The following is a 27,697-nucleotide window of genomic DNA, read 5'->3' as shown; positions in this document are numbered from 1 at the left end:
TTGCTGCATAATAAGCTTAGTACTGTGCATCTCTTTACCAAACTTGTCACGGCTGGTTTCAGAGACAATATTTAATCAGGAGGACAATGAAATGACCCAAGTCTGGTCTGTAGATTTGACCTTATTTGCATATTTGTCATTTTACACTTTCAGTTGCTTCAGGATTGCAACTAGGAGTCGATTTGCATCAATGGGGGTGTTGTGGTTTCAGTAAACGCTGCCTGCTCAACGACTGGTTTTAACAAGGTGGCGATACCCAGATTTGTTCTCCAGCTATACCGCTTCCAGGAACGCATTGGCTGCTGCCTGTGGTTGAAGTCTAGGACAGTGCGCAGGGCGTGCTGACTGCTTGCTGAGGTCTGGCGCCCGCAGCCCCCCCCCCCCCAAATTGTTCCTGTTGCGAGTCCAGTTCCTGCATGTTTCCCAATCTCCTAACAAGAGAAAATCATTTTCTGAGACAAAATACCAATAGAGTGAAACAATTAACCGAGTCTACCAAACTAAACCCGAGGCCTACTTTACCTGCAACACTTGGTTGCTTTCTTTTGGTGACTAATAATGTGGAGAAGAAAGACGCTGTTCCCTGATTCTGTGGGGTGTCTCTTCATTTTGTCGCTTGCTTTTTGCGAAACGCACCAATGTAAGTAAGAAGTTAAAATGAAACTACTTTAAGTTTCGAGTGATTTTACAAATTATTTGTGTCGAGCATAACCACGTTATGTTTAACTTCTCTCATAGGAGTTTCAGTTTAAAATATTGTAATAACTTTTGAAAGAATACAGTAGTTGCTGCATCTGTATAAACTGTTTCAATGCTGTTTTGCACTTTACACTGTGTTGCTTGTGAAGTAACGTGAAGTAACGGGTTTAGTAATTCCTTTTGGACATTATTTCTGAAGAAGCTATAAACGTATTCGTAAAAAGTTCAGAATGCAACATTCTAAAACTTCCCGATTAACATTGTTATGCACAGCTTTTAGTGTCTGCTAAAAGACAAGTGCAATTACTCTAGTTTTTGCTGTGCGGTGCAAAGTTCAGACTGACATTATATTGATGCAATCGGTTAGTACTTTATTGACTTTCATTGCAGTTTATAGGACATTTTGTGAAGCAGACAAATGTTTTTGGTGGTGCCCTCGTCAATTATACTGATCAAGGCACTAGCTAAAACGTTTTTCTACTTGATGAATGGTCAGTTTCATAAATCTGTAACCCCTAAACCTCAGCTGGATTTTATTAGACCATTTTACAGCACTGTGGAAAAACCGTGGATTGCATCAAACACTTGTTTTTAGGGGTGATGCCATGATTACCCCCTACAAATAGACAGTTGATTGATGCAATCCAACAGGATTTATCTGTGCTGCAAAGTGATCTAATGCGATCCAGCTGTGTGTTTTTGAAAAGCTTATTGAATAATGTATGATTATAATGCTTTTTCCTTTTTTTCGTACACAAGTCTTGTCACAGAGACATGCGTCTCAGTTCCTGACAAGAAGGCGAAGAGCCAACTCTTTATTTGAAGAAAGCAAGAAAGGGAATCTGGAGAGGGAGTGTATCGAGGAGCTGTGCAACAAGGAGGAAGCCAGGGAAGTCTTTGAGAATGACTTGGAGACCGTAAGCATCCCCTAAGGGTTCAAGCCAATGCTTCAAACAGCCCCATTGATGTAGCTTTAAGGATCTGATATCTTTGTATTTTTATTTCGACCGACACCAAAGCGATGTCCTTTAATAATGAACCGCAAAACAAAGTTGGAAATAAGATCTCCGTTGCATAGCACTTTGAGCCATTCCAGGTTGGGGTTAGTTAGACACAGCTATACTAAACTCTGGATCACACTGCTATGCACATGGACTGATTGCTGCTATACCATTGGAGTGAATCTGACCTAAAGCACAGGAATTGAGTACCTGCATGTCTAATTTAAAGTAAAATAGACATGTCAAGATTATATGACTGGGAAAAATAAATAGTGATGGTAAATAAATTAAATACAATGCCCTCCTTTTAAAGCAATGCAGTCAGGAGCTGTAGGGAAGAGGCTTTGCAATATGTGCTCCGCATTGAGCATGCAAGTGCTAGTGTAATGGCAATAAAGGGCAATTGAGAACTGTGCTACCACCTTATAACCTGTTCCACAGTATAAAGATCCTTATAATGAGGGAGCACTGCATGGAGAGAATTGTATTTCTGCAGTGTATATAAACTACTTTTAGCATATATATATATATATATATATATATATATATATATATATATATATATATATATATATATATATGTATGTGTGTGTGTGTGTATATATATATATATATATATATATATATATATATATATATATATATATATATATATATATATATATATATATATATATATATATATATATATATATATATATATATATATATATATGTATAATATATATATATATCTATCTATCTATATATATATATATATATATATATATATATATGTGTGTGTGTGTGTGTCATCTAATCAATGATTTTAATCCATTTAATAGGTCTAAATGTTACTTTTCCGTGTACTGTGATCAAACAGTAGTGGTTATAGACTTAACAGCTGGAAGACTAAACTATATTCGGAGAAAAAAGATTGGAGAGTTTTTATTAAAGTGTACAACGTACAGTAGATCGTTGCATATTGTACTTTAAGTATGTTACGTGCAGAGTAATACAATGCCATTTTATATAGTATGTTTTCTGAAAGCTAATTCTGTTTGTCTTTTTACCCAGGAGTACTTCTATCCCAAGTATGTTGGTAAGTATGACGCATCTGCTTTGTACAGCCTTTCAGTATTTACTGTATCTCAAGTGAAAAACGAGGATGTGAGTAAACACTTCATTAATCTGGGACATTTTGATGTCAGGCTGCTGTAGTTCATTTCTTAGTAATCCTGTTAGTTACAGTAATCACTTATGCTAATAGCTTTGTTTATCCAGCATTGCTCTCCATTCATCATGGAGAGTAATGTAAAAAAAAAAAAAAAAAAAAAGCAAATTTCCTGTGAACTGCAGCCAGAATAACAACCCGCATGTCATCCTATTCTTGCAATTAGACCTGCTCCAGCACAGGCTGCACCGGTAATGAGCTGTATTTCAAAGAGTAGGGACTCGACAATTTGTTAAGCAATAATGTAATGCAGGCACATGTACCAATATGGACATATTTACCATACTGACCTCCCATTGTAAGTGAATTGCACAATATGCATTTATATCTGACAGCTCATACCTAGTACTGCAGGGGCAAACCAGGGAGGTTGCATGTTTAGTACACAGTTTATTATTATTATTATTATGCATGAAACAAGGGACTCAATATTAAAATTAATTTTATTTTTTATAGTTGGTTTACAGTTTAGTTAAGCACAGTGCTTTTGGCTTAGATTAATTGGAAGTTGGGCCATTTTATTTTATTTATTGATTGATTAATTGACTGATATATTTATTTAATGTATTGATTTGGATAATTATTATAATACAGTACTATGAGCATCTACAACTATATGTGGAGAAATGTACTTATAGAATTGTCAGCAGGTCAATCATATAGAATTGTCAGCAGGTTTTAAAACAAGGCTGGTATGTGCTGCTGAAGCCACTCTCCCATTCATTTGTGTGGCACACAGTGTTTCACTGTTCTAGGACCCAGTAAATTGAATTACTGTGTTCTGTTGGTAATGGCATGGTTATTTTTAAACCCCTAAACTTCTGCAGCTGCCTGTTTCCAGTATTACCTCTGGCCTCTCTTACCTCTCCTGTTTAAAGTAATTGCAGCTAACATACATGTTCTCCACCTTGCAGCTCCATTCATTATATAGGTCTTAAATGTGCAGTTCTGAAAGAAACACATGCTTTAGCAGACACGTATTTTCATTTAAAAACATGATATCTGGTACTTCTACTCATCATGCTTGTCCCCACCCCTTCACTGGCTTCTATCCTGTCAGTAACCAATCAGCTGTTTCCCCTGTTGACTGACCTCCAATAACATGCTTTGACCCAGAAGACAAAGTTATGGTTAAATAACCAAGGAAGAAAAGCAGTGAAAGACATGGCAAGCAAACTGGGAACTTTCTTTAACCTAGTGCAGTAAAAGATTTTTCAATAACATGTCTTACTTTAAAAACTGCACAGTGTCAGGGAAACAAGTTAAATATGCTGCAGCTGGGTGAAGCGTACAGACTGGTGACCTTTTATAGGTGTAGCTTGATTGAGGGCAATGTCAAACCAAAGTTACAATATTCAAATATATTAACATTCAAAATCACCTAACACCAAGGTGGAACTAGAAGCTGTACATGTCAGACTTTTATTAGCTTCCTGCATTTTAAGCTATTGCCACGTGCACTTATTTTACACACTCATGTGTAATCGTGACAAAGCCTAATAGTCAGTTCAGCAGGGCCTATGGAACTTCTCAGACGCTGGTTGCCATGGTGAGTTCCTTACAGCAATGAGAATGGGCAGCCTGCCTGTCTACCTCTCCCTGAGTCAATCTTGTCTGCACTAATGGCTGCCACTCCCATGCTAGACGCTATACCATTCATTTAGTCATACAAGACTTTGAAACTGTTAATGCATGTCCTGTTCGGGGTTCAGCTGAAGCCAGCCATTGTAACTGCGGTCGTCTTCAAGTCCTGTGAGTCAGACAGCTTCTGCTGTGTCTTGGAGACTTTTCAGGGAGGCAGCGTTCCTTAAGTCTGTGGTTCTCAACCCTGGTCCTGGGGACCTACTATTCTGGTGGTTTTTGTTCCAGCCGAGCTCGCAGTTACTTAATTGAACCCTTAATGGAACTAATCAGAGCTTTTCACTTATTTTAAGAGAGTTGGAAAGTTCAAGTTAAATATCAGGTTATATAAGGAACTATATTGAATTCTCCAGCATTTTGTAAGATAATCAAAGTCAAATTAAGCAAATTATCAGTTCAATTAAGTAATTGAGAGCTCGGTTGGAACAAAAACCAGGAGAACAGTGGGTCCCCAGGGTTGAGAACCACTGCCTTAGATTACCTGTGGTATTTGTTAGATTCCAGCTTGGATGACGCACCTTTCAAATAAAAAGAAGCTGACTAATCTAGTGCTTGAACCCGGTTGCTGAACTAACTAGTTTGGATTGTGTTTGTTGGGCAGCTTGTCTCAGCTCACACCGCGTGGGAATATTAAACAGCCCCTTGTCGCTGAGTTCAGAGGCTCCGGCTACCCTGAGATCCTGTGTTACGGGTAAGTGCATTTCATCTTTACGTGAATGCATCTGAACGCACTTCGAGAATGGAAATAAGACTCCTATTGCATAGTGGGCTCACCCGGTCCAGGTTGATTAGCCACAGTGTATAGGTAATAAGCTCAGGTGTGTCTTATTAAAGGAATGGATCAAAGTGCTGTGCAATGAGTCTTCTTTCCATCCCTGCACTTCAGCCTTTTACCGCACCAGTGAGGCATTTCATATTAGGCTGGTTACCCTGTAGAGCCAAGAGCCCAGGACTCACCTATGTGATATCACGTACAGTAGAGGGGTGAATTTCTGAATGTGCAGTTTTGTGAGTTCATGTCATGTATCCTGATACATGACCTCTGTATCATGATGCCACACAGCTGCTGTCATGTACTTCTTGAGTGACAAATAGTCTGTATAATTCAGTACTGTTGCCACAATGTCTCATTTCAGAATGTGCCTGTCTAGCAGGTCACCTGTATATCATGATATTTTACAAAAACCACAATGGATTTTATTTTCGCAAGTGAATGAATGAGGCGCTTTGAGTAAGCAGCCACAGATATCCAACTAACCAGCTTAATGTCAGGATTGTATTGACAGCTCCTAGCATTTCTAACTGGGTCACTCTGAAACTGAAGAATTGAAACATGTTTCATGTTCTATGTTTTTAATGCATTTTAAAATAATTATTTTTTCTTAGATATCAGCAACCAGTGTTCTCCCCTCCCTTGCAACAGAGGTGGTTATGAGAAATGCGTGGATGGGAAAGGCAGGTATGAATGCATCTGCAAACCTGGATGGCATGGAGAAAGATGTGAAGAAGGTTTGTCTTCTAGCCCCTTGTGTTCTCTGTATGACTCCCTGCAGAAGTGTCCAGGCCTGCTGACTTAGGTGCTCCGTGAATATCTCTGTGACTGTGTTTCACATTGTAGGTGTTTCTGGGTGACCCAGTAGAACTCCCGAGAGCCTTGGAGGTTTTGCTTGTGGTAATGGTGGCCATATCTCATAAAACTTAATTTCTTTTATGGAATGTTTTGTTCAACTGTTTGACCTAAAAGAATCACAAAGTTTTGTGATTACTTTAAATGTGAAATTCTTCAATACATAAATACACTCTTGTAAAACAAATCTTCACAATCTATACCAGCTTTGTACAGCTGTTCCAATTACAATATACAGTGCCTATAGGAAATATTCACCCCCTTGGACGTTTTCAGTGTAAATCCTTTGATTTACACAACCTACCCAACACTTTCAATGCGTGAAAAAATGGGAGGGGGGGGTGGTGAAAAAACAAATCGATTAAAAATAAAAACCTGAAAAGTCTTCATTAGATAAGTATCACCCCCTTTGCTATGACACTCCTAAATAAGCTCAGGTGCAACCAACTGCCTTCAGAATTCACACAATAAGTTAAATGGAGTCCATCTGTGTTCAATACAAGTGGTTCACATGATTTCAGATTATACACACCTGTCTCTGTAAGGTTCCACAGTTGGGTAGTGCATTCAAAGCAAAGATACTACCATGAAGACCAAGGAGCTTTCAAAACAACTCTGGGATAAAGTTGTGGAAAGGCACAGATCAGGGAAGGGGTATAAAAAGATTTCAAAGGCATTGAATATCCCTTGGAGCACAGTCAAGTCGATCATTAAGAAGTGGAAGGTATACAGCACCACCCAGAATCTGCTTAGAGCAGGCCGTCCTCCCAAACTGAGCAGCCGGGTAAGAAGGGCATTGGTCAGAGAAGCCACCAAGAGGCCAATTACAACTCTGAAAGACCTACAGTGTTCCACGGCTGAGATTGGAGAAACTGTCCATGTGTCAACAATAGCTGAGGTAGTCCACAAATCTGGCCTTTATGGAAGAGTGGCAAGAAGGAAGCATTTCTGAAAAAAACCCATGTAAAATCCCTCTTGGAATTTGCAAAAATGTATGTGGGAGACTGAAAAGATGTGGCAAAAGATTCTGTGGTCCGATGAAACAAAAATTGAGCTATTTGGCCTAAATGCAAAGCGTTATGTCTGGCGCAAACCCAACACAGCACATCACATGGCCAAAGCGAAACTGGAGTGGCTTAAAAACAACAAAGTGAATGTCGTACAGTGGCCCAGTCAAAGCCCGGACTTGAATCCAATTGAGAATCTGTGGCAAGACTTGAAGATTGCTGTCCACCAACGATCCCTGTCCAATTTGACAGAGTTTGAACAATTTTGCCCAGAAGAATGGGTGAATAAGACTGACAGCTGTAATTGCTGCCAAAGGTGGTTCTACTAAGTATTGATTCAAGGGGGTGAATACTTACCTAACCAATACTTTCAGTTTTTTTTTTTTTTCATTAACTGTTTAACAATAAAAATCCTCTTGTCTCTTCAAAGTAGATTAGATTGTGTAAATCAAAGGAAGAAAAATCCCATTTAAATGCATCAAAATTTCAGGGTGTAACACAACAAACTGTGAAAACATCCAAGGGGGGTGAATGCTTACTACAGGCACTGTATATATACAGGCTAACTTAATTATAAAGAACCCCCCTGGGACCCAGTGAAATGTTTGTTATATCAGGTTGTTCACTATAATAGGGTTCTGGCAATTTGCTGTATCAGAATAGTGAAGAAATGCCCAAATTGAATTGAACATCTTTATACAGTATGCAGTAGTTCTTTCAAGACAACTTCACATTGATCAACATTTAAACTGTATATTTAAAAGAAAACAGTAAAGAAATGAAAAAAATAAAGTACACTTACATGCTGAATATAGTAATTGCAGGCCCTTTCTGTTGGAAAACATATCCAGCGTAGATTGCTTCATATTTTTCATGCTATTCTCAGTGCACGCTGTTTCAGTCTTGTTACCGCCTCACGCCTTTTGACATGGTTACAGTTTGTGTGAAGATTGCAATGGTTGCATACATCACACATGATTCGCACTAAAACAGGTTAACTATGAATCAGCCTTATCTATGAATTAACCTTCTTTGTTTTCACTGAGAGAATAACACAGTCACACTGGAGAAAGTTGAGTGTCAGTCACTACTGAGATCATTTATCCGGGTAGATTTTGTAAAAGTTCTAATAGGGCTAATTTCCATTGAAAAAAACGGTTCTTGCTGCTTGGATTGTTAAAGGGGGTTCGTTATAGTGAAGTTAGACTGTGTGTGTGTGTGTGTGTGTGTATATATAATGTACACACACACACACACACACACACTAGTGGAAGTACCTGCTGTTGCCCAGGGAAATTCAATATTTCATGTGTGACAAATTGGGGAACGGTAGCCTTATGGTTTCCTATAAGTTAACGATCTTGGGTGTCGCAGAATGGGCTTGGACACCTTTCCCTTTTTTTTTTTTTTTTACTTTATTTTTTTTTTTTTGTTTTTGGGGTTTTTAAATTTTTTTGTTTTTATTCATTTTTTGGTTTTGTGGGTTTCTTTAATTTGAGATGCATGGCTGCTCTAGTGATCCAGCAATGGGGTTACTAAATAAAGTAATTTGAATCCAAACACAGTCCTCATCCTTCCCCTGGACGAAAGAGGAGGCCATGCAAAGTTTGGTTGCACTGGCTCCTGCAGGGTCCTAATGCATAAAGGAACAGACAGATAGACGTACTTTCTTCTTTATATATTAAGAAGATATGTATGGACTTTGTGAAATATTAACTTTGTTATGTATTAAAGTTACCAAAAATAAAAATGCTAGCGACGTATTACATATTATAAATGTTAGTTTAGCCTTTATTATCCCTAACAGCTGGAATTAACATCAGAGTAACCATAGCAGTACTGGGTTTGCAGTTCTGTTGTAGTGATTCACTTTTATAGGTAATTCTCAGTGTTGATGGAGCTTTCTTTAATGTGAACCAAGTCCTCTGAAAATTAACATTTTTCGTTTTTGTTTAGATATAAATGAATGCGAGGACCCAGAAGAGCTTGCAACATGTAGCCAGAAATGTTCTAATTATCCTGGGGGCTTCCGCTGCCTCTGTGAGCCTGGCTACTACCTGCTAACCGACAAGCTGACCTGCACAGGTAAGACGATTGCTGTACGACACAGTAGGTGTACAGTAATTAATACATTCAAACTACTCTGTGCACCCAAGCAGATCTACCAGAAGCACAGCACTTGGTGTTCCTTTGTGTTTCTCCTATCCAGTCTTCCGTCATGTATTTTTCTTGTATGTACACATCTTGTATTGTTGTTGATTCTTCTCTTTCACATACAGGTGCATAGTTGTGTTGTTTTTCTTTTCAGTCTCATGTTTACACTGCTATACAGATACTACCGCATAAACCTTGTAGAAACTCATCTCAAACGCAGAAGTCTGGACCTGAACGTCATTTCCCTGTTCCACTTTCAAATAAAAGCTCCGCTTGCTAGTTTTGTTTTAACTGTTATTACATGCTCCGGGTGGTAGTAAGAAGAGCTTTTATTTCAGTATTTCTTTCTTCATTCAGGACAACTGTTGCGATTTTAAAAACAGCATTGTATTAGAGAATAAAATCATTTAGCATAAGCGTGTATCGCAACATTTTTCACTTGCTTGATTTGGGGCCTTTAAATAAAAACCAGACTGATATTAATGCCCTGTTTTTAGAGAACCTGTTGTGGTTTAAACATGTATAATTCTTTGTCGTTGGCATTATGAGTGTGAGATCTACACAGTGAAATTATAAGTGTAGTTGCTGCTAAAAGGTTCAAAGGGGGACGTGACTTCTAATACAGAACACAGTGAGATTTTTAAGACGCGCATCCTCATGTATATTGTGGTCAGAAACCCTAGTGCACCTCCTACTTACACTACTGCAAAAAGCAGCTTATATTAGAGTTATTACTATATGTTGTGGGATGCATGTTCTTCCTAGACATGTGATTTACTGCAGAGCTTTCTCTTAAGATAGGAAAAGGAAGAGTTATTGGGAGTGCTGGAATGTGACTTCTCCACAGATTATTGTTTAAGACTAAGATGTTTCAAAGTTTTGCTGTAAAGGCACATTTTCCCAGTTTCTGTATTCAGTAGAAAGCATGTACAGGACAGGTTTTGGGGAACGTTCATTTAGTTTACTACTTTGCAGAAGGAGAGCCTGTTTCTATTGTGCAAGTGGCTTGCTTCACAGCGTTGTTAAAGTCCAGACGGCTGTAAAAAGGAACATGCATTAACAGTGCAGACAACTCCAGTACATTATTAGTATCAGTATTATTCCATCTACTGTTCTCACAGGAATCACCACATAAACAGGTGGTTTGGGAATTTTTACTGACACCAGTGACATTTTTTCCTGTGCAAACAGTCCATTTTTTTTTATCCCAGATCATTTTCTCAGAGGTCCTCTGATTTTATTAATTTATTTAATAACAGGACATCGGCACCTTTTCACAATTTCAAACTGCCGCCCTGTGTCTTTTTACACCCGTGCAAATCAACCATGTCACTGTTATGTTACAATTAATATAGCATTTCTGGGGTATTCGCCTCAAGCCTTCACAGTAAACCATAATATACTATTAGAATTGGTACGACCTGAGATTCTCCAGTTCAGTAAAAAACAACGATTGTGCAACCCAAATTGTGGATGTGTGAAAATACAAAACATAATTGCTGACTCTTTTTAAAAAAAAAAATGTATGCTTTAATTAACAGTGCACTCAAGGGACAAAGTGGTTGTTCTAGACTTTGGAAAAGAAGCTACAGTGAAATGAGTTATTTACACCCGGTTCACTGTATGCAAATCATGCAGAAAAGTGACTTCTCTGGCCACAACATTTGCATTTCATTTAGAATTTACCAACTTTCGTTGATGAAAACGAATCCACGTCTGGGAGGTGACTCGACGTCCCCTGTTTTGACCAGCTCACAGGACACCTGCTTTTTAGTCCCATGCAAATCATGCTTTAGAGTGTACTTTGATATCTGGGTCAAGCCCTGACAATAAGATTGCATTCGCTTTGTTTTTTTAACCTCGGTAGCTCATTTGTTCATGAAATACAAACTGCTGAACACTGCAGCTGCTAATCTCCTCTCCACTTCTAGTAAATGAGGTTGCTTCCTAGAAATAACTAAAGTTAGTTACGTAATGTTCTGGGTTTCACATTAAGTAGCTGGAGAAACATTCACTTCCTAGAAATAAATTGGCACGGAAAACAACATCTTTTCAACAGTGTTCAGAATAGCCATATATGAGTAGTTTGTACTTGCTAATGGGCAGTGTGGCTGAGACAAAAAAAGTGCTTGGCTTGTACTGATGGATTTTTAAAATAAGGCTTTGAGGGCCCAGTTTTAATCACAGGCCAAACGTCTAACGCTAGGGCAAAAATTTTCACCTGATTTTTAGAACTAATGTTGTGAAATAATAACCCCTGGAACACAAGGATAGTACTTAAAACTGCGTTGAAGGGTTTTCCATATGAATTCCTGTCGGCAGATTCAGCATATTGAAGGTGACTCTGTTAGACATTAATGACTTTTGTAAAGCTGTTGCATACAAATAATATCCATGTAGTTGAAATGTAAAGTGTCCATTTATGATAAAGTTATTGTAAGCACAAATCATTACGCTGTCTTGAGCTACGCATACATTGATGTGGATACCATCTCAGTTATGCGTGACGAATATTTTACTATAAATTATCTAGGGTTTTACCACAATTATGAACTACTCTTTTGCCATAAAACCATATTCATATTTAAGTGGAGTCAAAGGTTTTACTTTACGTATGAATATTTATTCTACAGTAATAATACAGTTCTGGCTTTAAATTGGATTCGTTTGAAATATGACCTAATATTTGAGACAATATTTAACTTTGGCTCAGTTCAGTGTTATTGTATATCACTGCTTGTTTAACATTCCAAAATAAGACAGAGCTTGTCAAGTAAGTAAAAAATACTTTTTATTTTATTTTAAGTAACAAAAAGAATTAGGACGATTGTAATAATTTAAAATGCAGTTATATTTTATCAGACCTAGAATTCAGCATGTATAGGGTAATATCATTACATGATACACAATTTAAACAGCATTAATCCTACAATCTGAATTTCATAAGTTGTTTAGTGACCGGTCCTTATTTGTGAAGAAAGTGTCGAATGAAGAGTTATGTGGCTTTCTCCGTCTGTTTAAAAGCATTCCTTTTAAATTTGAGATCCGAGCTGGGCTCCGTAGACATGAGATTTGAAGAAAGGCAAGATGGCTTCTTCTCCATGTGTTACAATATCCCACAGTGCAACAAAATCGCACATGATGGTAACGTGTGTGTTACAAGGTGGTTTAAGAATTGCAGGTCAGAACAGCAGCAGTTTGAAGTTAACTCGAGCATATTAATAAAGAACTTTAGTTTAAAACATTTCTCTTAATCTGATTTCCAGGAAACCAGTTGTTGAAATAGCATCAGTTATGGAAAGTCTTTTTGTTCATTAAAGAGATAATTTGTTCATTTAATGTCTCTGGAAAGGCCGAAGTGTTGTTGAAATGCACAAACACACTTCATTGTGTGTTGCACAAGATTATGTAAACTTTGGAACTAGGCAGGACATAATCAAATTAACCAATCACAGACTAGGTCTAATTAGCATATTTCCCATCATAACTTTAATGATTGGCCCTTTTGCAAGCAGGATTACGACAGCCCTTCGATACATATCACCTCAGTTCTTTCAAAGTTGTGCAACATTTAACATGCATTCAATTAAAATACACCTGCAAAATAACTTTTCCTGAGTTAACAGAATAACAAATTCTTTAGCATTTCAATTAATTGAATTTAAACCATTTTCTCAATAATAAATTACCGTATTCCTTCGAATTTAAGATGCAGCCCAAATTTCCCGCCCTCAATTTGAGGAAAAAATAAACCATTAAATAAATAAACTAAATTTTTGTTCTTCTTTTCTTGGCAATAAGTCACATTGGTGCTCGTGTACTCGGGTAGTCCAGTCTTTTGTTGTTGATTTTAATACACGCATCACTATATTGTACTCGAATTTAAGACGCAGGCTATTTTTGAGAAGGAAAAAATTGTTTTAAAAGTGCGTCTTAAATTCGAAGGAGTACGGGTATTACTTTTCAGTGATTAAGTAAGGCTTTTAATATACTACATTTTCAATGTTTGTAAATTCACAAATTCACAAGAATATAGATTTTCTAAGAGTTAGCAAACCGAGCAACGCTCGTGCTAATTTTACTAAACTGAACCATCTCCATCGTCCACCAGAGGGCAGTATGACTATTTGGGACAGTTTTGGTACAGCGCACATATCAGTAGACGTTCAGTCTATGAATTTACAGGTTTTTTTTTTTTTTTTATCTTCCTGCAATCACTTTTACAGTGCAAGGTGTAAACAAGATCTGTTTTCAAGCCAGGAGCCACAGCAGGGGTTCTGGCTTCCCAAATGTTTTTTGTTTTTTTTAGGATGAAGATTTTCCAGACTTCCTGTCAGAGTTGTCTGAGGAATAAAGGTGCCAATGGGTATACTCTTATTTAAGCAAATATAAATGGTACTTTTTCCATTCCATCAGCCTTTGGAATGATGCATTAGATTAAGAAATAACTCAATTCATAAGAATGTATGCAGCAGCCCACAAAGCTGTGCATTCATTGCCCACAATCTCTGTACATAGAGCTTTGTATACGCAGTCCTGCTACAATTATGCAAATGTGGGCACTCTGTTTAGATGTTAATAGCTATATCCGTGTTTTTTTTTTTGTTTTTTTTTTACAGGTACCCATTTTTATAGGCCTGTTAAGCAATTTTTTAATGTTAGAACTGTTCCAATAAATGGACTTGTGCTGTATGGCTAGTTACGCTTCTGCATTCCACTTTTTCTTCATTGGTCATGCTAACGAGTTTCCACCAGGGAACCTTGCAATCCTGCGCATACGTAAAGCACTTTTCCCTTTGCACTTGTGTTTTACCATGTTATATCAATCGGGCCCTGAATGTGCAGTCATTTACCTTTTTGTTTTATTTTATCTGTTTTGTGTATGTGTATGTATAATTAGTATTAAGCATAGAATTGAACTGTTCTTCACAATACATTTATTCATACTTTCCGATTTCACAGACATTTTTTACAGTGAACGGAATGTAGGCAGTGTCCCTTGTGAGTAGGTTTTAGGTCAAAGTTTATAGCCTTTGATTCAGAATTATACAACAAAAAACAATTCTATTTTCAAGTTAGCAGCAGAACTATAGGCCTATTGCACAGGTAAATATGTCACACCTCATAATTCAGCTATGACCTGTTTCATACAGTTTACTGCTGTAGTGGATGTTGTCATTCCTAACCCTTTAATAGTCGCTGATAACATTCAACAACATGAACAACAATTCACATTTCTATAGCACCTTTTATCACAAGTTTGCCAGAGTGCTTCACACACTTGTAATACAGCTAGTTTGTAGAAATAAAACAAGTAAAAGTCTAAAACTAAAATGTAATAACATTAGAATTGAAAAAAAGGACAAAGAAAATGCAGTTTTGATTGTAAAGGTAAATTTGATTTTGTAATTGTAAATTAGGAACACCAAAATAGAAAAGCTATTTTGTAAATCTTGACTTAAAAACAGTCCCAGCTTCGCTGAGAGAAGGCAGAGCATTCCTCCCATGTTATTTGTATTCACCCTAGGAATAACCAGCAGCCCCTTATCATGTGATCTAAGAGTGAGCTGTTAACATATCTTCACAATATCCAGAAGGGGCTAAGACGAACCAAAGAACTGACAATTCAGGATATTTGGTTATATTGAAGAATGTTCTTACATGTGGTACCTTATAACTAAACTCCATACAAATCTGCCTGTTTGCAAGTTGTGTTCCATCGTGCTACATCCAACTGGTTGTAATACCCTTGTTGAATGTCTGAGAAACCCCAAACCGTTTCCCTTGCCTTCAACAGATATCAATGAGTGTGTGATGTACCCGTCCATCTGTGGCTCTGCCAGCTGTGTCAACACACCTGGAAATTACAGGTGTGCTTGTGCCAAGGAAGGATACAGGTACAACTTCACATCACAGACCTGCGAGGGTAAGTTGTTCCTACACAGGGCCTTTCAAAGGAATATTTCTGCTTGTGCTGAAGTACTTCTAAATATGTCAGCGGATTTTAGAGCAACTTGAAATAGCTTAACTAAAGTATTTGTCGTCTTAGTAAGAAATACATCAATAAGAAATACCACAAAGAACAAATGTGGGTATCTTTTTCCATCCACTGGAGTGTTGCAGGGGGGACCAGTGAATGGTTACACTCTGGTGTACCAGCTGAACCTGAAGGGAAGACTTCCTGTCAGAGTTGTCTGAGGAATAAAGGTGCCAAAAGGTGCCAAAGGGAATGCTTGAGAACCCCTTTATGGCCACAGGGGAGCTTTACAGTAATTAAATCACTTGTGATAACTGAAGCAGAAAATTATATACAAATGAAATGTATGTATATGTAATAAGCCTCATTTTCAGTAGCTACCTGCTGTTTGAATACCATACTATATTGTGTACTGGTAATTGTTATATGCTGTACAAGTACACGTCAGAGGGCAGTCTTGTCCCAGTAGATTCTTAAATAGCTCTCATACCAGGCTGTCTTAGGTTCCTTCTGTCTTCTTGGAAGAGTGAAAATGAATAGTACTGCTGAAGTTGACGAAAGACTATAATGTTGTTTTTTTATCAGCAGGTTAGCAAATGTCTATCGCTGTTTAGAGACACTGCGGTGCCAGGCTGTAGCTTTTGCCCCTCTGAATTAAAAGCATAAGAAATGTTAAGGAAGAGAAATGGATAATCTCTGCCATAGTATTTCCAGAGAGTGACTGTCTCTTGTACAGCAGTGTCTATTCCACACACTCAAGAGAGAATAAAGAGCTTCCTAATTTTTGTTTTGATAACCTTTAAAAATCTGTTCTCTTTCTGCTAACTTCTTTTCTGTGTTCAAGATATTTGGATTGTGTGAATTTTAAAAACGCAGCTTATTTATTTATTTATTTATTTATTTTTTACATGGGACGCGGTCACCACCTGCATCTCACAACAAAGCAAATTGAATTATTTAACATAACAAGTTACCATTGGTAACTTGGGATTACCTTTGGTAATAAATATAATACTGGCAGCTGAAATTCCCCAAAAATATATTCTATGTAACTTGTGTCTGAAGCTTCAATTTTAGTCCCCCTAAGCAGTCTTTAGTCTCTTTCTTTCATATATATACTGTGTATATATATTTCCAGCCTTGTGCATCTGTCATTGCATGATGTTATCAGACCTGTCTAAATGTTTCTGAACAGACATTAATGAATGTGAGGAGAATATCTGTGAGGAGAGCTGTGTCAACAGCCGTGGAAGCTATTCCTGCTATTGCAATGGGACGAGAGGCATGAAGCTGGCAAAAGACATGAAGTCCTGTGAGGTACAGTACAGTATATTCACTTTATTATCTGTTTATCTTTACAGAAAAGTTATTTGACTTTGCAGAAACTATAGGCTGGTTGAAATATATTATATATATATATATATATATATATATGGTATATATATATATATATATATATATATATATATATATATATATATATATATATATATATATATATATATATATATATATATATATATATAGATATAGATATATAGATATATGTTTGCCATAGTATTTCCAGAGAGTGACTGGTAAGATGTTACTGTGCAAGTCTATATTAATCTTTGTTTTACCAGCCTATTCCTATATGCATTCCTCTGAAAACAACAAGGAGCTCTGAGATGCTGTACCTGGGAGAGCAGTTTGTGGCCTTGCCTGTGGTTTATCTGCGCTTCAGGTTGCCCAAAATAACTAAGTAAGCGTTAGTCATTTTATTATATTTTATTTATGTATTTTACCTTGTGTTGCCATGGGTCTAATGTGACAATAATTTATGATAAAAATAAACAGGAATTACTTTTTTCAATCAAACATTTGTCCTCCCTTGTTAGGAATTTTTTGGTGCAGTATGCCGTAGAACCTTATGTTTTTACATAGATTAAATGTGAGGGGATAACACTAAGTAAACACATAGTCACATAAAATAAGAAACCGTGACTGGCTTAGGGTAACTTGGTTTTATAAGCATCTCCTCAAAGCTCTACCTTTGGCAGACTCCTCTTCCTGGAAAGTGTACATTGATCAGCCACTGGATTCACTGACTTGCCAGTCGAGATCAGCGTACATTTCAGATTGTGTTGCTGAGGTTAAGTGCTGTCTGACTTCCTTTCCAGAGCTCCTCAGTTATGTGAACTGTTTTGGCTCCTCCACTACCTAAGACGTACAGTCTGGCGGGCTACTGACTGCATGCCTTTAGTGGAAGACCATTGTATGAGAGCTTGTATTCTTCACTCTCCTGACTTACAGATTTGCAGCAGAATTTGATCTCCGAACGTTCGACCCAGAGGGTGTCATACTGTATGCTGAGTCAACCCAGAACTCCTCCTGGTTCATGGTGGGGCTCAGGGATGGGAAGATTGAGATCCAGTATAAGAATGAGCGTTCAGTGAAGATCACCAGTGGCGGGAAAGCCATTAATAATGGCCAATGGCATCATGTAAGTTGAGCATATATATTAAAAAAAAAAAAAAAAAAGCCTAAATGAATTAAGACTGAATACATTTTATCGGTCTTCATATATGGCTGTGGTAAAATAAGATGGATTATCTTCCCCCTAGTACCCACATCACAAACCCATCACAGAAGTTTTGAGGCCCTTCTGAAAGTTTACCGTGTCATTTCGGCGCAGTATTTTTGCAGTTTGCCCATGCTTTTCTCATGGTTACACTATTGATTTACCGTAATCTGCCCTTGTTTGGCATGTTTATTAATATGCTTTACTGTGCCTTGCTATTTTTTACAATGCTTACCTATGCTTTATCATGTTTTCACTGTTCTTTAGTACACTTTGCTTTGCTTTTATTGTGGTAAACTTGGGAGCCAGGTCAAATTAGATTTGAAATGAGCCTCTTGTGTTTTCAGAAAACATCTGTAGCAGCCAAAAATGAAGGAAACAATATCTGATGATATTTTGTTTTTTAATTAGTTGTACTGTAGGGTACTTTTGAAAAAATCAGGAAACACGGAAAATGGGTGTTTTAAATAAACACATAACTGTAAGCTAAATGCAGTGATAAAGTGAAAAACTTTATTTAAAAAGAAGGCGACATTGCAACCAGATTGGAAACCGGACCAAAATCCTGTTTTTACTTTGAGGAGATTCAGCACTGTCCTCTTGAGGATTTCATGAGGTTGATTTGACTCTGCAGTCGTTTGGTTTTGGGAGTTTGACTGTGTCTGTGTGCTGTAAATGAGATACTCGTGCATCACTTCCTTGACTTTTGGTCTGCCACAGATCTCCGTGGAGGAGCTGGAGAAAAGCATCACTGTTAAAATAGCCACCGAAGCTGTGATGAGCATTAGCAGCCCTGAGAGTCTGTTCTGTCCCATTGATGGAATCCTGGAGACTAAGCTTTACATTGCAGGGTTACCGCGCCCGGTGAACAGCCTTGGTAAATTGGTAAGTACACTGAGGATCCAGCCTGGTACGCCTACTGTATAGACCGATTCAGTACTGGATCAGCGCAAGGTTTTGTGATTTGCATATTAAGAATGTGCTATTGCAGTTGACTCTCACATCTTCGTTGTTCTTTTTTTTTCCATTATTAAGTAAATTTTACAGGACTTCTGGAGGAACTAGATTTTCTTTCAAGAAAATAAATGCTTTGTTTTTGATGGTTTGTAACACCAAGCTAATACATTTTCAGGGCATGTAGCTTCAAATTACATCTGAATAGCTTTTTCACATTGAGCATGCTTTGAGCTTGTCTAGACGCAAGTATCCTAAGCATGAGGACTGAATTGCCTTTTTAATTCCATTAGAACATAAGAACATAAGAAAGTTTACAAACGAGAGGAGGCCATTCGGCCCATCTTGCTCGTTTGGTTGTTAGTAGCTTCTTGATCCCAAAATCTCATCAAGCAGCTTCTTGAAGGATCCCAGGGTGTCAGCTTTAACAACATTAATGTTACAATCATGTGACACAGTGAACTTTGAAATCAACCAGCCCCACCTACTTTATCTTTCTATGAAAATCATGTTGTTTTTTTAAATCCTTTTGGTTCTTACAAATTTGAAGGGCTTCAATGTCAAGTGAGTCATTCTTCTAGCTTGTCTGCTGATCTGAAGGTTAGCTAAATCCTTTTTTTTCCAGCAGAGAACCAGTTTCCCTACTTTTTTATTGGAGAGAAACAGAGGTTGTAGGGCCTTGCACTCTAAACTCCATCGAAATAGCAAAATACAGAATATTTCAATCTCCTTCATTTCTTTACATTAACCCCTTAAGGTACACAAGGAATTGAGCAGTTGTTCAAATGGTTTCTTCTTAAAATGCATTGGAGAGGAACACATGTGCCCCTTGTACCTTTTAAATAATTTATGATAAAAATAAACAGGAATTACTTTGTTTGTTTTTTTTTTTTCAATCAAACATATATATATATATATATATATATATATATATATATATATATATATATATATATATATATATATATATATATATATATAAATTGAAATATATATCTGTATAAATAAAAAAGTTATTTTTAAACCTTTCCGATGTATGTGAAGGATTAAACATTCAGTTCAAATTAAACCAGATTCGGCTCTTTTGTTGATAAGTGAATATTTTTCCTGCTTTGGTATTCATCCACAGACTGACATTATGGTTGTTTTTCAATCTATAAATAAAAGTGAGGAATAGTGGTTTTGTCATAACCACTCGAAGACATTGAAAAAAGTTCTACTACAAACATTTGTCATTGAATTGAAGTTTCTTTTTGAATTTCAAAGTTCAGCATCATTGAGTGTTTAATAGTTATGGAGAAAATCTGCAGATATTTCGTGCATCCTTAACAAATATTGGGATAATTTCTGTGTGTTATATATAGGTTGCACCATATACAGTGGTTTGCAGAAGAATTCACCCCCCTGCAAAGTTCTCTCATTTTGTTGGCACCTGAGTGTACTCCATGACGCTTTCAAATAAGTCTTTACATGCAGAATCTACACAAACTAATCCACATTGATAAAGTTAAAAAATGCATATAGAATATAAATAAGTAAGATGTACAGAGAAAAGCAGATTAATCTCAGTTGCATAAGTATTCAACCCCTTTGCTACTGCAGCCCTAAATCAGCTCGGGTGCAAATGATTTGTTTGAAAGGTCACAAAATTAGTGAAATGGTTTCAGTCTGTGTGTACTCAAAGTGGTTTAACTTGTAGATAATTTCCCTCAGGTAAATAAAGACTTTCAAGCTGCAACTCAGATAGTGATCTAACAAAGCAACCATGAATACAAATTAGCTTTCAAAACAAGTCGGGAATAAAGTGGTAGAGAGGCACAGAGCTGGAGAAGGGTACAAGAAAATTTCAAAGGCGCTGATTATCCCTCTCAGCACAGTGAAGTCCTTCATTAAGAAGTGGAAGATGCATCAGACCACCCAGACACTACCCTCCCAAACTGAGCAGCTGGGCAAACAGGAAACTGGTTCGGGATGTAACTGAAGCCAACAATGACCTTGAGAGATCTGCAAAGTTCTGTGTCTGAGATTGGAGTCAGTGTTCACACATCAACAATAAGCTGGTCCCTACACAAAGCTGGCCTGTATGGACGGGTGGCAATAACGAAGCCATTACTCAAAAAGCCACGTCTTAAAGCACTATGGAGTTTGTGAAAAAGTATGTAGGTGATACTGCGGTTTTGTGGTCAGACAAAAATTTATCTTTTCAGTCTAAATTCCAAGAGTTGTGTCTGGTGCAAGCCCAACACTGCACAACACCTAGTCAACACCATCACAATTGTCAAGCATAGTGGTGGTAGCATCATGTTATGGGGATGCTTCTCTTCAGCAGGGACTGGGAAGCTTGTCAGGATAGAGGGGAGAATGGATGGTGCAAAGTAGAGGCGAATCCTTGAGGAAAACCTGTTTGAGTCAGCCAAGACTCTGAAACTGGCGAGGAAATTTACATTTCAGCAGGACAATGACCCAAAGCACAAAGCCAAAGCCACACCGTAATGGTTGAACAAGAAGAGAATTAAAGTCCTGACTTGAATCCAATCAAACATTTATGGCGAGACTTGACCTGAAGATTGCAGTCCATCGACGATCCCCAACAAACTTATCAGAACTGGAGCAATTTTCCTTGAAAGAATTGTCAAAAATGGCTAGTAGAGACCTTTCCAAAAAGACTCATATCAGTAATTGCTGCAAAAGGTGTTTCTACAAAGTACTGACTTAAGGGGCTGAATACTTACGCATCCAGTAAATGTACAAAATGTAAATTTTCTTTGCAACTTTTGCTGACATTTAACCTCCTCCTAATATAACACTGTTCAGTTTAACCACTACAGCTTTGAATCACAAAGTTTGTTTGAAAAACTGTGCATAAATTATTTGTAATTCAACAAAATGTGACATTATTGGTAGGGGGTGAATATTTCTGCAAACCACTGTATATTTGATGTGAGCAGTATGCAGTAGGTAACTGTGACAGGATAGCTGGGAGGACAGAGACTCGGAGACAGTAAAACTGCAGTGAAAGCGCTGCTGAGCTGTTTTAATCAACAAAAAGTAAATAAAAAAAATCAATCAAACACTGCTCACAGAACCAAAATAAAAGGATTAAACAAAAAAAACTGTTCAGGCTGGGCAGAGCCTTCACTGAACTTCATACCACACAACACAGAAACATTCACCCCAAAACACCTCCACCAAACAAAGGATTTTCTCCTCTTTAATAGCATGTGGCTGGAGCCTAATTATCAATTATTCAATTAGCTCCAGCCACATTCTCACATGTATTTTGGCAGGTATAGGAAATTAACCCCATCCCCGCCAACCACCACCAAAACACCACACAACAATATTTACAAACAGGGCCCTGCCCTGCCACAGTAACATTATTCTGTACAGTATAGTTTTCTTGATAGAGTTGTATGCAAGAGGTGCAACTCCTAGACATGTACATTTCACAACAGGTTGGCGGTTCTGTTTACATTAGAAGATGTCATCTCCACACAGCAGGCTTGGTGTGAGTGAGGTGCTGTACAGGAGATCTGAGCAGGCTTGGCTCAACAAAGATGAGAGAAAATTAATCTTCATACTGCTAATGTTCATCACTGATTGTGCGGAATGTCTTCATTACATTTTGTATTTGGGGATTTACAAAAAAAAAACAAAAAAAAAACAACATAATGAACATTGCAGCTTGCATCTGATAATATAACCATTGCTTTGGTAGAGCAATGGTTATATCTTCTAGCTATGACTGATTTGCCTTGATATTCAAGGATTTATTCCACTGATGTTATCTGTTCTGACAAAGCAGGACTCTCAGCTAAAGAAACACTGAGACTTTTAAGTTTGAAAATGATGAGTGATGGTGATGAGATAATGGAACAGACATCCAGTAAAATCTCAGGCTTCAAGCTTAGTTAAACAAGATGTGTCTAAGAGTGAGTAAGCCTGACAGCACTAACCATTCAATTGTGGTTGCCTTGTGCAGATTAACCCGCGTCTGGATGGCTGTATTCGTGCCTGGAACCTGATGAACCAGGGGGCTTCTGGAGTGAAGGGAGTCATTCAAGAGAAGGAGAGAAAGCACTGCTTAGTGGAAGTGGAGAGGGGCTCCTACTTCCCTGGTTCTGGGATGGCCCAATTCAGGATAGACTACAGTAAGTACAAATACTTATCCCTTTACAAATGGCCCTTGTGTTGACACAATTTTATTGAATGTCCCAGGACTATACATTTTTTTTATTAGTTTTGTTCCGATTTCACAATGCAAACACAATGCAATTTTCTTGTGGGGTGACACAATACTTTTACTGTAAAAGTAATCTTACACACAAGAGGTGACACTGATGGCACTGGTGTCAGATAAAACTAAATGCCAACTGGATTTTATGTATAGCCATTGCCGTATTTCCTCTATATTAAAGCCACTGTATAAAATGTGTAGATTACAACTATTCATTTTTGTGGAAATGCACTAAACGACTTGTACAAAAATCGTAATGTCATATATACACAAGCATGACCGTTGTTACAAACATTTAATACTCCACATATCAGTAATTGTTATATTGGCTGTGTTCTTTTTGTTTCATCGTGTCCAGTTTGTGGCAGCCTTTAAACTATAGAAAGGGATGATGCAAGGTTTTCATTGTTGGTAACCTAGTATAATAGCAACATGTACCAGAAGCACTGGGGCCTAGTCAGCCCAGGAGTCACACACAGAAGATAAATACAGAAGCCCTGATTGCTATCAGAAACGGAACTAGAGGCTTTTTTTTTTTTCTTTGTAAAACTGGGAGGTGGAACTCCCCATGTGAATGGTACCTTCCATGCATGAAAGTTTCATTTTAGATACATAATTTTTCATTTTACTAATTTCATTTTTATACCACAACATTGCATTGCTGTGGTGGAATTTTTTTCCCCCTTGATTTGGGAAATTGGGTACTCAAAACTGTTTGATTGTTTGTTTGTTTGTTTGTTTATTTATTTCCCTTTATACTTTAAACATAACGCCAGAGGAATACCAAGGGATTAGAAGGCTGTTGCTGTACAGTAGATCTTCATTGTTAGCTGACAGACTCGGAAGTTGGTAGCTGTGGACTAGGTAACAGCTGTAACTCTGTAAAAATGCACAGCTTGATTGTTCTACTGGGTATGAACTAATTAGTGTGGTTAGCTGTTCTTAATGTCACACAGCAAGCAGAAAGGTCGTAGTTTAACCTTGATAGAAGACCAGGTGTGAACAGCAGCGGAAGACCTTTTGTGTGTTTGCATTTCAGGTATTTAAAGTAGTCTAAGTGACATTTTCATTGCATTATGTCAGTATTGGAGATTTTATAGCTGATTTTGCTATTATTAAATGTCATTTAAAACTTTTTTTCTTGTATTCTTTTGAACAGAGAGCATAGATGGGAAGAACTGGACACTGAGTTTGAAACTGAACATTCGTCCATCAACAAGCACAGGAGTCATCTTTTCCTTAGGCAGTGATGAGACTGTGCCACTTTCTGTTGCTGTAGTGGACTCTGATACCCCAAACGAGCAGGTAATCCTACACTTAATACATCTGGTTTGTATTTTCAGGCCTGTTGAGTTTGACCTCATCTTTACCCTTCTAGTAGTGTTCCAAAAAAATAGAAACTCTTGATGAATTTGAATACTGAACAAATCACTCTTGGCTTTCTTTTGTCGTGTAGATACTGCTGAGATGGTGTGGATTTATATTGGTATAACAGGAGTAACATACAGTAGCTGTGTGTAATGACTTTTAAATAGTCCTGCATAACAAAAACTATGGGAACTTTGTGCAATCATTGAAACACTACATAAAATGGCAAATGCCACCAGTTATCTTCATCACAGAGTTTGTTTCTTTGTTATTTGGTACTTTTTTAAAAGCTGATATAAGGATAGCAGCTCCATAATTTAAATGTAGAATCTAGAGAATCTGATTCTGGGAAGGAATCATATTCTATCTATCCATCTGTCCATCCATATGTATGTGGAACAGAGAGCAGGCTGGCTGTGAACCAGCAACCATGCACACTGCATGTGAGTGTCTAAATCAATCTGCAAATGGCATTTAGTTTCATGTCACTGACAAGGGCCAGCATCTGTAATGCAGTGCATCACACAATGCTGCCCTTTACATGTGGCAGTTACATAATGGCATACAAAGCCTGTAGCGCATGGTGATCTTTTTCATCATACTGTGAACTTGTATTTTTACAGCTGTGGAGGTACTGTACACTATGTTGTTAAAAACTTGTATAACTGTTCTCTGTTCCACCAGGAAATAGCTGTGTTTATTGAGAACGTGAAAGTGGCTCGGCTGAAGTCTGTTAGACTTTGTTACCCAGGACATCTGGAAGTGGAGCTTGAGATGTCGAGCAGTGGGGTCCAGATTAAAGCTAGCTCCTTCAGAGAGGTGCACTACATAGAGCCCCCAAAAATGGAGAAGCAGCTCTCCATTGTGGACGCAGCTATGGAAGGACAGGTGGACACCTATGTGGGTGGGATCCCAGGTAAAGCGTGTCTTCTTTGTTCTAATGAACACACATGCATTCATCTCTTTTCAGTGGTTGAATAAAGATAGTAATTACAAAGTCCAGTTGCAAATACTCGAGTTACTAACTAAAATTGCCTCTCATGTTGTCATCTTTTTTTGTTTTTATGAAACTGCCATTGATCAGCCATATATTTGGTTACAGACTATGTAGTAGGGTGCATGAGGCCATTCACTTGGCTTTTGGATAGTGTAAAAAGGGTCCTGGATAAAGTTGGAATGTTTTAAGAAAAGTGTTAACTATTTTTTGGTTTGCTTTTGTGAACTTTGTACAATAGGACTATTCAACTTGTATGGAAATGTGTAAATACTACTTTAAATTGAGATGATGATTGTAATTGTAAGAGTAAAGAAAATGTATTTAAAAAATGATTTATTACATTTGAAGCTACTTTTAATAAGAACTGGAAGAAGCAAAAGTAAGTATGCATTTTGTCTTAACCTAGGCATGTATCGTTTGTATAGTGACCATGACCATTTGATCTTATTATGCATCATGCAAGTATCCAATCAGGACGATCCCATGTATCGTGATATATATTGTATTGTGATAGGTATAGTATTGTGTCATTAGTGTATTGTTACATCCCTACAGGCAAGCACAAGTCCTTCCGTTTGCACTTGGGGTTTTTTAGCTGAGGTGCTGCATGTTGCTTTAATAGCCATGGCTTTATTTTTATCGTATGCCTTTGCTGTCTGTTTTTTGCAGATGTTCCCGTTACTGCCACACCGGTGTCAGCATTTTATAATGGTTGCATTGAGATAGAGGTCAATGGTAAACGGCTGGATTTCGATGACGCCGTCATCAAACACAATGACATCAAATCCCATTCCTGCCCACCCTTGTAAAGGCATTTGGTTTGGGCCCAGACTTTTTTTTTTTTTTTTTTTTTAAACTTGTGGTTCAGCTTAGCATGTTACTCTTGATAAAAGTGTATACGCTGGTTCCCAGTGAAATGTACTGGTTTCTATAATACCTAGTACAAGGTACCACAATAATAATGGATGTCAAAGTAGCCTTCTTTTTTCTTTTTTATTGAGCCTGGTGAAAGTGCATCTAAAATCAAAGACTAGGACAGTACTCATACATATACATACATTAAAAAAACAACAACTATCTGATATGTTATCTGTGTGATACTGTATGTATTGGTCAGCGTTTTATTAACTGTATAGACTATGGGTTTTAATTAGTGCACTGTTAAAGGAAAGTGTTATCAATTAAAACGTGTTATAAAAATGTAAGATCGTGTACTGTATTGTTTTAGAATTGAATTGTGATGCAGTGTAACAGCTTATATTCATATTTTAGCCCCCTACCGCTTGAGTGAATAAGAACCGAATGTATTGAGTTACAGTAATTGTGCATTGACATTTAAACTTGGCCTCCGATCTGTGTGAAATCTTTTTGTTGTGGAGAATTATTAAGACCGTGGAGTAGCTTCCAGAGCAGAGAAGGGCAGTGAGTTTTAAAGGAGCATGAACATACAAACATCGACAGCTTGGTTATATTTACAACTTTCAGGATACTATTATTGAAGAAAATGACACAGGAAAAGTGTTTTTGCATCATGGTCTATATTTGTAAAATAAATAATTTTTGTATAATTTATTAACAACAAAACAATACAAATACAATAAAATTAATAAAACACTAGACTAGCCACTTTTGTTAGCAAGAAGATTAAACATATTTGATTACCAAATATGTAGTGCAGTATATTTCTATTGCTATAGGCTTAATTATCTGTCCTGCCATGTGGAGTAATACTTAACTCTAATAACTGTAAGAGTCTTGTACTGAAAAAAATAATACAAAGGGCATAAAAATATGGGCTTACACAAGATTACTGTCAGCCTGCTTTGATGTAGCAATCTCTCCTAGACCTGTATAGAGACATGCAGTGTTGAGAGTTAAACCATAATACTTCTGAATGTACCATGTATGTGTAATGAATTACATAGAATTAATGCTTGCCTGTCATGCTTGTAAACTGGTAACTTCTCTGTTTTACTGTATGTCTTTTACACATTTTCACCTTGTGTGTGTTTAGCACCGTGATGATGATTTGTAACACAAATGTTTTGAGTTTTTTGTAAAAAATACATAAATAAATAAAAATGTATATATAAAAATAAAGTCTTGTTCTGTTTTCCACCTCGAGACTTGCAGTTTTAACAGATTTGAACAAGCGAGCCCATCGCAATGGGATAGTTCCACAGATATGCAAGGAGGTGTCTGCTATCAAAATATTGTACTGGGTACCACAGTGATGAGAGTAGTGTTCATTAATACATTTTA

The 27,697-nt window shown here is 37.3% G+C and overlaps 1 protein-coding gene across 1 annotated transcript; it reads left to right on the top strand.

The window, feature by feature from the left end:
- The first annotated feature begins 235 nt into the window (after positions 1-235).
- On the top strand, positions 236-27,531 carry LOC121320889 (vitamin K-dependent protein S-like). The gene is made up of 15 exons (XM_041259650.1): positions 236-640; positions 1,459-1,616; positions 2,757-2,781; positions 5,156-5,245; positions 5,941-6,063; positions 9,145-9,273; positions 15,140-15,268; positions 16,515-16,636; positions 16,942-17,060; positions 17,612-17,801; positions 18,600-18,764; positions 22,816-22,984; positions 24,230-24,375; positions 25,123-25,354; positions 26,105-27,531. Exons 1-15 carry the CDS (start codon positions 559-561, stop codon positions 26,242-26,244), a joined length of 2,019 nt encoding a protein of 672 aa, XP_041115584.1. The 5' UTR covers positions 236-558; the 3' UTR covers positions 26,245-27,531.
- The last annotated feature ends 166 nt before the right edge of the window (positions 27,532-27,697 follow it).

This window comes from Polyodon spathula, chromosome 9 (genome assembly GCF_017654505.1).
Source record: "Polyodon spathula isolate WHYD16114869_AA chromosome 9, ASM1765450v1, whole genome shotgun sequence".
Taxonomy (NCBI): Eukaryota; Metazoa; Chordata; class Actinopteri; order Acipenseriformes; family Polyodontidae; genus Polyodon; species Polyodon spathula.
This window is presented reverse-complemented; position numbering and strand designations above follow the sequence as displayed.

What these genes read in the sequence shown, in the direction of transcription:
- LOC121320889 (XM_041259650.1), top strand. Translation starts at nt 559, where the DNA reads ATGTGGAGAAGAAAGACGCTGTTCCCTGATTCTGTGGGGTGTCTCTTC. An exon ending in CGACAAGCTGACCTGCACAG is followed by an intron (nt 9,274 to 15,139) that starts GTAAGACGATTG and finishes TGCCTTCAACAG; the next exon opens with ATATCAATGAGTGTGTGATG. An exon ending in TGAACAGCCTTGGTAAATTG is followed by an intron (nt 18,765 to 22,815) that starts GTAAGTACACTG and finishes TGCCTTGTGCAG; the next exon opens with ATTAACCCGCGTCTGGATGG.